At 37.6% G+C, this 13538-nt stretch overlaps 1 protein-coding gene across 1 annotated transcript in view; it reads left to right on the forward strand.

Moving 5' to 3' along the window:
* The window catches only part of LOC127852722 (xanthine dehydrogenase/oxidase-like), a 70894-nt gene that overhangs the window by 19266 nt on the left and 38090 nt on the right, over positions 1-13538 (forward strand). The window contains exons 7-11 of the mRNA XM_052386674.1: positions 4005-4066; positions 4684-4737; positions 5079-5192; positions 10891-11029; positions 12569-12739. Coding sequence (XP_052242634.1) covers positions 4005-4066; positions 4684-4737; positions 5079-5192; positions 10891-11029; positions 12569-12739 — 540 coding nt within the window. The remainder of the gene's footprint in view (positions 1-4004; positions 4067-4683; positions 4738-5078; positions 5193-10890; positions 11030-12568; positions 12740-13538) is intronic.

The raw sequence follows: 13538 nt of genomic DNA on the forward strand, positions 1-13538 counted from the left end.
GAGTGAGGTTAACTGACCTTAAGGTTGATTTGTAAGTTTTACTGTGAATATTTTCAATGTTTTCTGTTGCATTATTTTTAAGGTGTTAGTACACTTTGCTTTAAACTACATACAGTGATTTTTTTTGCTTTTTTTGTTACAGCCTGTGGCATTTGGATTGGGAAAATTAGCGCGATAAACCATGAAATTGGAAAAAATAGCGCGATAAACCATGAGATTGGGAAAAATTGCGCGATAAACCAAAGACCTATAGATAACACAGATTGGAAACTCTTGTCTTTGCAATAATATCTAACGGCGGACGCGGGTCACGTGACATCGATTTTGGAGATGCGGGTGTACCTGTAGATTCTTCCCTGTTCCAGCTACTGTCGGCCATTTTGTTTTAAAGCAATCAATTATGGGCAAAGTCGGTCGCCGCAAACAGACACATTGAATTTTTTTTTGTGTAAATAAAAATAAGTTTTTATTTTCTTTGTTGATAATGCTTCAGGTTTTGGTAGTTATTATTCTTATGTATTATTAATTTATCGGAATTTGAAAGAGAACAATGGATTTGTGCATTTTCGATAATTTTAAAAAAATTGAAAGGCCCAAACGATTTTTGTCAAAACCTTCATTTCTCATCACAGATTGATTAAGTAAGATGGTTATGCTAGGTGAGATGTTAATCTAGGTATGATTTATAAAAAGTAGACGAAAATAAGTCATTTTAAAGGATTTTGCCCTTGTACAATTTTAAACTGTTATTTCATTCAATCATTTTCATACCTGTCGCCAAAGTGGTTTGTTTCTTTTTTTTAAACTTTTCTATTTCTCATCCCAAATTGTTGAAGTATTATTTTTATGCTAGAAAAGATGTTAATCTAAGTATAAATTACAAAAACGTAGAAGAAAATGTTCAATTTAAAGGATTTGGCCTTATACAATGTTGGTACAATTTTAAGCTCTTTTCCTCTGTTGTACACGATTGCTGTCAAACGTGTTTTTGTTCTTTTTTATAAACGTTTTCATTATTCATCCCAAATAGATAAAGTCAGATTTTTATGCTTGGTGATATGTTTATCTAGGTTTGAATTAAACAAACTGGAGGAAAATGTTCATTGTAAAGGATTTTGGTCTTGTACAAAGTTGGTACAATTTTAGCTCTTATACCCTAATGTACACACCTGTCGTCAAACGTGCTTTGGTTCATTGTGAAAACCTTTGTCATTTTTCATACAAACATAACATCTCCTTCAGTTCGCTAATTGATCCGACAATTAACACGCGCGTGAAATGTTTGTTTTGTTTTCTTTTCGCGAAATCCTAGTCCATGACACTTAGAGCTTTTATTAAATACCAATAGAAAAAAAACTTGTTTACAAACAAAACTTAATAACCTATAACTCATGAATAAGATCTAAATAAAAAATAGAGAATTAAAAAATTGAAAAAATCCACAGAATCAATATTGAAATGAGACTAACTGAAACCGTTTTTGGATCGAACAATCATTGCATTTATTATACTGTAATGTTGTTTTTATCAGAGACCTAGATCTATATGTCCACATATATCTATCCGTTTTGAAATAATATTATTTTATAAGGTTTTAAATGTTTGAATTAAAAATGTATACAAGAAAATTTTATCAGCAAAAGCCTTTCAAATAAATTATTCAACTGCATTCTCGCCGCGATTTGGAAATTCTAATAGCGCTATTACTTCAACGATCGTGGCATTATAAATTCTTATTTTAGGTTAATAGAATCGAGATTTTGTAAAAGCATAATTACTCATGTTTCTATGAAACTTTATTTTATAAAAATTGGATCATTATTGACCAAGTTACAGCCGCCTTTCTATAGCGCCGTAACATTTTCGCATAACTTTGCTCGATAATCGTAGCCGTTGCTACTGGACACGTCGTTATCTTATCGCAATCGTGATATATCCGCTATCTTCGGACTCCTCCGATTGATTTATGGAATAAATCGTCTGCTGATCCAAAGTGGTCTTATCAGTTTCTCTACCACGTGACCCCGCCGCGAGATAGCCCGATAAGGCGCGAAGTTTCCAATCAGTGTATTCTATAGGTCTTTGGATAAACCATGAAATTGGGAAACATTATAAATATGATTAGATCCATAAGAACAGAATAAAAATTGCTAAGTTCATGTTTGACAGCATTTTTATATTATAAAGTGTTGCTTTCATGTCTTCTTACAACGTTTAGTTAACATCCTTCCACATGCATATTAAACTTGCAATAATGTATAGATTCTTCAATATCATGTACCATTATGATTTAATCATAATCTCTTTAAGAGTATGAATTTAATTCAGGATGTTTTTTTAAAGTAAAATATGATATGGTGAAAACATTAACAAATACTAACAAACACGCTTTTGTGTTCTTGCTGTGTTAATGTTGAATTAAATGGAGCTAAAATAATACATTTCATTTGTTTACCTTTTAATATCTTGCACAATTGACATCCTCAGTTCAATGCTATTTCACCAAACTATACAGCGTGACAAACATAATAAAGCAGAATATGCATATGAATCTGAATATACACAGATCCACTAACATATAAATCAAATCATGTTTGTCTCTTTCCATTTTCGAACGGTTCTCGTCTTAAATGCTTTAACTTTGTGACCTCCAATTTCCCAACACAGATTTCCGTGACGCACATTCACTGTGAACATTTCTAATAAATATTTGTTGTTGTTCATCTCAAACATAGTATTTTGCGTTAATTGACACATTATCTCCTAATAACAATGTGATATCCGCTGTTAATTTTAGTGTTATTTATCATTTTCGCTGCTTATTGCAAACTTCTCGTCTGCTTGCCGCCATCTTGGACGTGTGTAAAAACAGGCGTTAACAATCGGGATACATCGACTACTGTTGGTATCCTCAGCAATATAGAGAGAGATGTGTGGATAGCAACGTAAAATCGTATTCGGCTACATTCGCGAACATTCGTTAGTCAGTTGTCATTCGGCGAAGACTCGACAAGCTCGATCGGCACTCGTTCTACGAAATTAACGCTAAATGACATTGTAATCTTATTGGCTTAATTGGGAAAATTTGGTCATTTTTGGGGAAATTTTGGTCAGAATTTTGGGAAAAATTGTCATTTTTTGCAATTGGGAAGCGGCCGAATATCTGCGGTAATTTTGGGCAAAAAAATTCACTGACATATCAAAGCTAATTCTGTGCTTATTTACCCGGTACTATATTGAGCGTGCAATTTCAAGTGCTGTAACCACATGTATGCACACTGTCAACATTTCACAATTGTGTTGTTTTGAAGGAGTTATTATCTTTTGATGAAAATTGCATGTAAAAGCTACTGTGTGCAACTCATACAATATTGTGTGTGTAATTTTCATAAAGACTCTACAAAATAATTTTCTTCAACTGCTTCAGTGTATATAGTCAAGGTTTCAGGACATTTTTAATTCTTTTATTAGAAGTTACTGATCTTTCTTTTAAATGACATATAACAGTTTCTGTGCGCAACTAATTCAATTGCAAATTCTTTCTTTACCTATCATAACAATGCACTTGTGGACGCGGATACACTGTCTATTATGTGTTCATGTTCTGATTTGGCCAGTAGCAAGTTTTATAAAGGAGACTCCATTGCTTGTGTTACAAGCCCTCATCTCGCAGTATAGGATTTAGAATTTAAAATGGTCATAACTCAAGGTTTCTTATTTGTTAAACCAGACTGGCCCTTCATTGCATGGGTAACCAACAGAAAAAAGCACAAACGGTGGCTGTGGCGACATGGTGTCTGCCTAGTGGCAGGAAGAACATGGGTTTAATTCCCACTTGTTGGTAGTTCTTAGATCTCCCATATAGGCACCAAATACTGGTTTTGCCTAGGAAACAGACTTGAGAGTGGTCAGTGAACCTTAGGCTTTTGATGCAATCAAGCCTAAATATATAGGTTTAAACTAAACTAACCAACAGAACAAATAAAAACTTCTGTATATTGCAGGAAACCTCTGTAGATGCACCGGGTATCGGCCTATATTGGATGCTCTGGCCCCATTCACAAAGGTACAACACACAAGGTTCAACACATTCGTATATCTTTGACTAAATATTGTATATCTGCCACACTCTGGTACAGCTTTCAATACTTACAGAAGGGGGTAGTCACGTGACAAAACAATATGGAGAGGTCCATGCCAGACATTTATTTTTAGATGTTTTATACCCTTAATTTATTACTTAATTGTTAAAATGCCGCTCACTTTCAAGCCATATTGGCACAAAATTGATAAGCGTTTATATTGTATTAATATTCCCTCTATATCTCTACTTTACTTGCTGCAAAATGTCTTAGCAGTTCACACAATAACAGCTCCTGCTTAGAAATTTCGCAGTGAGTAAAGAGTGAATATTAAGGCGAAATAAACACTCATCACTTTCTTGCTAATAATTGCTGGAAATTTAGCGGCATTGAAACAATAAATACAAGTTATAAAGGGTATAAAACAGCAAGATTACCTGTTTCGGCATTGACGTTGCCATTTTGTTTGTCATATGATTACCCCTTGGACTTACTGGGTTTTATTTTTAATTCACAAGTTGTTTTTGTTTTTTTCATGCAGCATTTTATTTTCTCATCCTCAGCATTTGTTAATTCTTAATTGATATGTCTGTTCCTTTAGGAGGATTGCATCATGGGAGACAACTGTTGTAAGATAAAAAACGCAGATCAGCAAGTGAGTGGTTTAAAAAATACTCATAATGCTGTCAGACGACTTTTGGTTCTGGGTTTCAAGTGCCATTAGGTTGTTAAGATTACTAAATCATGAATTTGTCATTTGTATAAGCCCTGATCAAAAATTGTTCCTGGATATTTATAGTTAAATATTTATAGTTAGATATAGCAAATCTATTTACCAATATGAATATCAAATAAGTGTCCAATACCAGCCATAAATTGTTGTTTGATTTTTATTTTCAACATTTATGTTGTTTTTCTAACATGTCAACTAAATCAAAAATATAAATGTTGAACATTGCTATTGTTTTATTTATTGGCCTTTCACCTTTGTTACAGGCTGGACAGTTTACTCAGGGTGTTGCCTCCCCTTCTAGTCTACATGCTCAGGGTGTTGCCTCCCCTTTTAGTCTACATGAAACACAAGTCCCGATATTTCCATCAGAGCTACAGGTATCCCAGCCAACTAGTACTTGACTAAAATGCTTCTTAAATTTTCAAAACAGCTTCTTCATTGTTGTGCAAGATTCCTCTTCATCCCGTTTTGCCCATCTGCTAAGCATCTGTATCCAGGTGTTTCTAGGCCACCCTCTCTCTCATCCAGGTGTTTCTAGGCAACCCTCTCTTCTTTTTCCCTTGGTGTTCCAAGTAAGATATTGCCTTTTGGAATTACATGCGGGCTTATTAAGAGTGTGGGCTATCTACAGCCAACATCTCTGAAGGATGTCTTCTTCAACAGGCTGCTGCTTTGCTCTTCTCCATAATTTTTTGTTGGAGATCTTGTCTGGCCAGCTGCACTTGATCTTTCTGAGGCAGGGGTTGATTAAGACCTGTCTTTTCTTTATGGTGGTTACAGTGGTTCTCCAGGTCTCTGCTCCATAGAAGAGTATTGGCTTCACAATTGTATTGATGAGCATAATCTTGGTGGTGATGCAAAATGCGCTGGATCTCCAGATCTTAGCTGATGGAATGCTGCTTTTGCTTTACCAATACTGGTACTGACATCTGCATCCATTCCTCAATGGTTGTCCAGAATGCTTCCGAGTTAGGTGAAGCTGTCCACCTGCTCTGGCTTCTCAAATTGGACTATTCTGGTGTGTAGCTGGATGCTTTTGTCTTGAACACCTTACTCTTCCTTCTGTTGATGCTGAGGCCCAGTCTAGCTTGGTTGTCTGCTACCATGTTTGTCTTTTCCTGCATCTGATGTTGGGTGTGTGAGAGAAGAGCAAAAGGATCAGCAATTTTGCGATCGTCTGTTTCCCCCTTTTTAGCTCACCTGATTGCTCATGTGAGCTTTTCTGACCGGTCTTTGTCCGTCGTCCGTCCGTCTGTCCGTCTGTTAACATTTGCTCGTAAACACTCTAGAGACCACATTTCTTGTCCCATCTTCATGAAACTTGGTCAGAAGCTTTGCCCCAATAAAATTTCGGCCGAGTTCGAAACTGGCTTGTGCCGGGTCAAAAACTAGGTCACGAGGTAAAAAAAAAACTTGTAAACACTGTAGAAGTCACATTTAATGATCAATCTTCATGTTACTTTGTCAAAATGTTTGTCTCAATGATATCTTGATTGAGTTTAAAAGTGGTTTTGGTCTGTTAAAAAACATGGCCGCCAGTGGGCGGGGCAGTTTTCTTTATTTGGCTATACAGAAACCTTGTAAACACTCTAGAAGTCACAATTTTTGCCCAATCATCATGAAAGGTGGTCAAAATATTGATTTAATTGATATCTTGGACGAGTTCGAAAATGGTCCAGATCAGTGAAAAAACATGGCCGCCAGTGGGCGGGGCATTTTTCTCCATATGTATATAGTGGCAGTTTTACCTATTTGGCTATAGCAGGGTTCGCACAGGGCTTGAAAAGTGCTTGAAAACGAGTCCTAGGCTTGAAAAGCCCTTGAACAAAGGTTGGCCTTAAAAAAAGTGCTTGAAAAATGCTTATTTCATGTAAAAAAGCCTTGAAAATGTTTATTTCTGCTCAAAAGTACGTTTATCCTCGCTTTAATTATAAACTTAAAGCGTTCTTAAGGGAAATATTTCGAAAATTTATTATAGATTCCTTCGCGCAAAAAGTTGAGTACGAAATATAAGTTTCGGACACTATTGAGTACGAAATGTTATGTGTACACGTCACAGATTATGTGTGCCACGTCAGAGGTTCTCCATTGTGATCAATTTTTGCGAGTGAAAACGCAGGGATGGGGAAGTGTCGTTTCAAACCAGGGTGGTTAACTGAATATTCCTGGGTACAGAAAATAAATGACATTCGAAAAGCACATTGTCGGGTCTGTATGAAGACCATTGATGTCGGGGTTATGGGGGAAAGCGCTTTGAAAAGCCAGGAGTTAGTGGAAACCCTCAAAGAAAACATGAAATTGACTCAATAATTGAGAAGCAAACAGGGTTCCTGCCATGTGTTTTTTGTTAAACAGGAAGGTACTATTGTTAAAACTGTTAAATCTAAAACAGACTTAAACAACAACAGCCCATCTGTGTGGAACCAGGAAGGCACAGCCACAGAGAGTGTGCAGATAGAAGATTCAAATTCCAGGACCTTCGCAACTTTCAGCAGTAGTATCAAACTCGCAGACATCCATAGACAAATTCGTTTCAAAAAATGGGGTCGAACCAGGAAGGCACAGCCACAGAGAGTGTGCAGATAGAACATTCAAATTCCAGGCCCTTCGCAACTTTCAGCAGTAGTATCAAACTCGCAGACATCCATAGACAAATTCATTTCAAAAAATGATATGTTGAACGCGAAAGTATTGTTGGTATTGCATACCGTTTGCACACAACCATCCTTTAATTCCAATAAAAACATTACAAAGTTTTTTCAGGTTGTGTGGCTGTTTTGGGGCTAGCTGAACATTTCAAAACTGTACTTGATAGTTCTATAAGGGGACAGTACTCAGTGTCTCAGTACTCAGTGTCTTTTGATGAAAGTTTAAACAAGAAAGACCAATCCAAGCAAATGGAAAATGCATTTTTTTAAAGGAAACTAACATACAGTTTTCGGACTTGAAAATGAAAATTTGGCCTTGGAAAGTCCTTGAAAAGTGCTTGAATTTAGGTTTGAGATTTCTGTTTGAACCATGTATAGAGAAACCTTGTAAACACTCTAGAAGTCACAATTTTTGTCCAATCATCATGAAAGTTGGGTAAAAAACATTGGTTTTATTGATATCTCGTACGAGTTCGAAAATGGTCCAGATCGGTGAAAAAACATGGCCCCCAGTGGGCGGGGCATTTTTCTTTATATGTATATAGTGGCAGTTTTCCCTATTTGGCTTGAGAGAATCCTTGTAAACACTGTAGAAATCACAATTTTTGCCCAATCATCATGAAAATTGGTCAAAGCATTGGTTTTATTGATATCTTGGACGAGTTCGACAATTGTTCAGATCGGTGAAAAAACATGGCCGCCAGTGGGGGGGGGGGCATTTTTCTCTATATGTATATATAGTGAAAACATTTAAACACTCTAGAAGTCACATTTTTGGCCCAATTTTCATGAAATTTGGTCAGAACATTTGTTCCCTTGATACAAGAGTTGAGTTCAAAAATGGTTTTGGTCAAACCTTGTGTTCGAACACTATGGAAATCACATTTTTATGCCCCCCTTCGAAGAAGAGGGGATATATTGTTTTGCTCATGTCGGTCCCTATGTCTGTCCACTAGATGGTTTCCGAATGATAAGTCAAAAACGCTTAGGCCTAGGATCATGAAACTTCATAGGTACATTGATCATGACTTGCAGATGACCCCTATTGATTTTGAGGTCACTAGGTCAAAGGTCAAGATCACGGTGACACGAAATAGTAAAATGGTGTCCGGATGATTACTCAAGAACGCTTCAGAGAGACTCCCTGTCAACACTGTAGAACACCTTTTCATAGTCAGGGGCAAAGTCCACTTCAGGGATTACTCCAGAATGATGCAAAGGTTTGCTATCTGTTTTGTGCATGATCCTTTCTTTCGAAGCCCAGATTAACGGTCATGGAGATGTGGGTATACTGCGTCTTTTATTTGGTTTGGCAGGATGCAATTAAAAAACTTTTCTGTGATGGACAATGATGTGATTCCTTGGTGGTTGGAGCAGGAACTGAGGTTGCCTTTCTTGGGGAGCTTGATGAGGTATTCCTCTGTCCACCCTGTTGGAATTTCTTCTTGCTGAAGAGCAGATAGAGTAGCTCCACAATGGTCTCGATGTCGGCCTTAAGGGCTACTGCTGGTATGCTGTCAGGTAGTGCAGAGTTGCCGTTATTCAAACGCTTGATGGCGCTGCTGATCTCTTCCTTCATGGGAGTGCAGCACTTGATAGGCAGATCACTTGTAGCTGGCGGGTTCAGGTGTGTTCCCAGGAGCTGGCCTGTTGCGTAGCGCCTGGAAGTGCTCAATCCACATTACCTTCTGACCTTTCTAATCTGTAATTATTCCTCCTATTTTTTTCCCTTACTGGCCTCTCTTGCTTGGCAAATATTCCTGCTTATCTCTTGGTGATGGAGTACTGATCCTTAGTTCTGTTCTGATAGGCTGCCTCTTCTGCCTCTGTTGCAAACATCCCTAGGTAGTTCCACTTGTCTGCTCTAATGCCTTTTCTTTTTGTGTTTTCATTTTTGCGGCTCGTGTGTTCTTCTTTTGTTGAAACACTTGTCACTGCTACTTTCTCTTTGTGCCACTTCTGTGTCTCTTCTTCAAGCAGCTCCTCACGGACCGGAAACGTTTTAGAGAGGGAGACCTTGAACTCCTATTGTTTCCAGATGTCTTTCAGCGTAGCAGTGTTGTAACGTTGGCATTGGCTGGCCCACCTGTCCAACTTTTATTCAACTTTAGTTTCAATCTGGAGACAAGGAGAAGATGGTCTGAACCCACATCTGCTCCTCGCTTGACATTTACATCCTGAAGAGAGCAACAAAACCCTCTTTGTGATGCACAGAGGGTCTATGTTTTTCACCTTTGACAGGTCTGGTGACATCCACTTTGCCTTGTGTATCCTTCTGTAATTGAAAACACTTTGTTTGATGAACAGGTTACTGGTGGAGCACATGTGGGTGAATCTCTCCCCATTGTCGTTTATCTCGCATAATCCTTGCTTCCTCATGATCTCATCATATCCTTAGTGACTGTCACTGCCGATCTTGGCGTTGAAGTCACCCATTAGAATGATAATGTTTCTCTTTGGTCTGTCTTGTTTGATGGTCGTCAATCTATTGTAATTGTTCTCCTAGTCCTCTTAACAGCCTTTGTTGGGGCAAAGAAATGGATTATGTCCAGGTTGATCCTCTTCTTCTTTGTATCGAAACAGGCTGTCTTGATCGGTTGCCCGTGCACCTCCCATACAATGAGAGCTCTTTTTGCCAACTTGGAAAGCACCAGTGCTACAACCTTTGTGTGTGCTGCATCCTCCTGCTCATGCCCCACGAACAACTGCTATTCACCGGAAATCAGTTGCTTCCGTCCAGAGCCCGTCCATCTTTTTACTGATTTCCTAGGATAGTGATGTTGAACTTCCTGATCTCAGTGGCCACTTGTGCTGTCTTCACGGTCTCGTAAATGGTTAAGACATTCCATGTACCAATAATTGTGGTGGTCCTGGTGGAGACGATGTTCTTAGGCTTGATGGCTTCCAGTTGGCACTGGCTTTCACTGTCCGGCCTTCTACGTCCTCCAGGTCTGACTGGCTTTCACTGTCCGGCGTTCTACGTCCTCCAGGTCTGTGATGTCTGTTGTTATTCTATTTTGACAAATAGGTTACTGTCATGAATTTTGACTGTTTATGTCCATTTATATTCAGTAGCATTTCAACAATAATTAACTTAAGGCTACTGGCACAGCCTTACTAATACTATGTAATTGCATGTTTAGTTAGGAAACAATGTGTCAGTTCTGCTTGTATTAGACTTCTTCATTATCCAATTATTATGATCTGCATTTTAAGGTATCTTTTTGACTGATTTTTTGTCTGGTATAAATATGATTTCAGTTTTTTTTGTTTGAATGTCAAGGTGAAATTAGATGATAATTACAGAATACCAAAATACACTATGTTTCAAAATCAACTGATGTGTCTGCAGGTTAGCACATAAGGTAATTGTGAAGACCTGTAAATAAAGTCTAACTTACACACAAATCCTGTGGATTTATTTCAGTTGTCAGAAGAGTTCAACACAACAGTGAGTTTCCATGGCAACCAGTTCACATGGATCTCCCCAGTAACCCTGGCTGAACTGCTGACCCTCAAGGCCAAGTACCCTGCAGCCCCCATAGTCATGGGTAACACCACTGCAGGCAAGTGCTTAGAGTGACCACAGTGGTGTAGTGGAGTCTAGCCGGGCCTCGGAACTTGAACCTACCTTAGTCACTATTCTGACTCAACTTTGACTGGTTCTCAAGTTTTAAGATGAGTTTGACTATCTGGCTCATATTGGTGATCACAGAAGATTGTTTGAGTTTTGAGTCTGACTCTAACCCGAGTTTTAGGAGGAATTAGTGCATGTTTTCATAGTTGAGATTTGTGATTGTTTGTTAGCTGACAGGCTTTCTCATTGCTCAGCTGAGTGGCAACTTGAATATCATCTGAGTTAAGCTCAAATATTGAGAATGTTCATACCACTGGGCCCTGATGTTCATGTAGCAGTCCGGAGATTCTGGCTTTAATCTCCACTCTGAGATCTTTCAAAAATTCTATGCAAAGACCCCAAGCAGTAATTCGTTCTACCCAGGAAATGGACTCCTTAGCGCCCCAACGAACCCAGGTTTTTTGTGTGCTGGAATGTGTAGGTTTAAACTGACAAACAAAATTCTTTATTCATTCTCATTAAAATTACAACCAGTCTTGTATGATGACATTATTTCAAGTTAGATATGAGTTTTATTAAGTGCATGAGCTTGAAAAAAAACACCATTAATTTTCTTCTTAATTTTGTTTGTTGGCATTGGTCTGCGTTAAAAACCTATGCCTGTGTTAAAAACCTATGTCTCTAAAAGTATTTTTTAATAATCCCAGTGTCAACAGAGTCAACATTTCATAGATCAGACCAGGAAAGTGCTGTTTATTTGCCCCAATAAACCACTTTAATGTTAAAATAATTAATATACTAACCATAATTTAGAAAAAATATAGTTTTAAGTGGGAATTTGGTGCACAGGATTTGATCATCTTATTTGTATTGGGCAGTCATATCCATAGTAGAAAAGTCAGAAAGTATGAAAGTTTCACATACAAATTACATATACATGTATTTTGAATAATTTGATAAAAAAATATTTTTCTTAAATATGTTGTCTTATTTCCATAACAAGTCAGCAAGTATTACACAAGGATGCGGTACATTTTGTGTAATGTGACGAAAATACTTTTGTTGTAAATGTGTTTTCACATTTTAATAGAAAAGTCAGTATTAAAGCATTTCATATACTTTGTGAAATGTTATGAAAATACTTAAGTTGTAAATTCTTTCTTAATTTAAGCCCCATTAAGCAATTAAATTGAGCCATTTAAGGAAAACATAAATTTTTATGCCCCCGGTAGTTAGGCATATAGCAGTTGAACTGTCTGTCAGTCCGTATGTCCATCCGTCCGAAAACCTTAACATTGCCCATAACTTTTGCAATATTGAAGATAGCAACTTGATATTTGGCATGCATGTGTATCTCATAAAGCTGCACATTTTGAGTGGTGAAAGGTCAAGGTCATCCTTCAAGGTCAAAGGTCAAATATATGGCTTATAAGCGGCGCAGTAGGGGGCATTGTGTTTCTGACAAACACATCTCTTGTTTAAAATGTTATGAAAATACTTAAGTTGTAAATTTCTTTGTTTATTTAAGCCCTGTCCCTAAAGCAAGGAAGGTTCAAGGGCTGCCCAGTGCTGCTGTATGGCATGAACGTGCCAGACCTGAAGATGTTCGCCTGCACTGATTCCCAGGTCATCATGGGAGCAGCTTTGACCATTGCTGAACTTGGGGGTCATCTCAAACTGTTGATGATTACTTTGGAAGGTAAGTCTATAGGGGGTCATCTCAAACTGTTGATGATTACTTTGGGAGGTAAGTTTATAGGGGATTACTCAAACTGTTGAAGATTGCTTTCCGCATAGGCTAATCAGTGAATACTTTTTCCGCCTAAACTAGATTTTTGTTTTAAAGAGACGTCCTTTTAACGTAAGAAAAGCTTTAAAACGGAAAGTGTCTACCCTGATACAACATTCAACACAAATGTGTTAAGCCCAGTTTTCCCATAATGTGGCTTATATATATAGGAGTCGCGTTCTGAGAAAACTGGGCATAATGCATGTGCGTAAAGTGTCTAATCATCAGGGATCCAATTTAGTCGGAAAGTGTTGTCCCTGATTAGCCTGTGTAGACTGCACAGGCTAATCAGGGACGACACTTTACGCACATGCGTTATGCCAAGTTTTCACAAAACACGACTCATATATGTAAACTCTTCCATGTGGTGGTTTATTTCTACTAAGTCGTTATATTAAACTTTTTTTGTCTTTATGAATTGGTATTATCTTTGCAAAGTAGATTTGATCTTGCTAACTTAACGTCATGATGACTTTATTAACTTGTGAAAACACTTGGATTATATACATGTTGAAAATCTGAACAAATGACATGCTTTGCAAATGAGTGAAATTTATAACAGAAAAATAATCCTTATATATACTGCTCACTCTATTTCTGATCCTTGTTACTATACTAGCCGTACTACTGAAAACGTCATATTATGTTGTCATAATAGATCATAGTGTTCTGAACTGCACCACAATAAAATTGGGTCAGATTTTTTTTA

This window comes from Dreissena polymorpha, chromosome 12 (genome assembly GCF_020536995.1).
Source record: "Dreissena polymorpha isolate Duluth1 chromosome 12, UMN_Dpol_1.0, whole genome shotgun sequence".
Classification (NCBI taxonomy): domain Eukaryota; kingdom Metazoa; phylum Mollusca; class Bivalvia; order Myida; family Dreissenidae; genus Dreissena; species Dreissena polymorpha.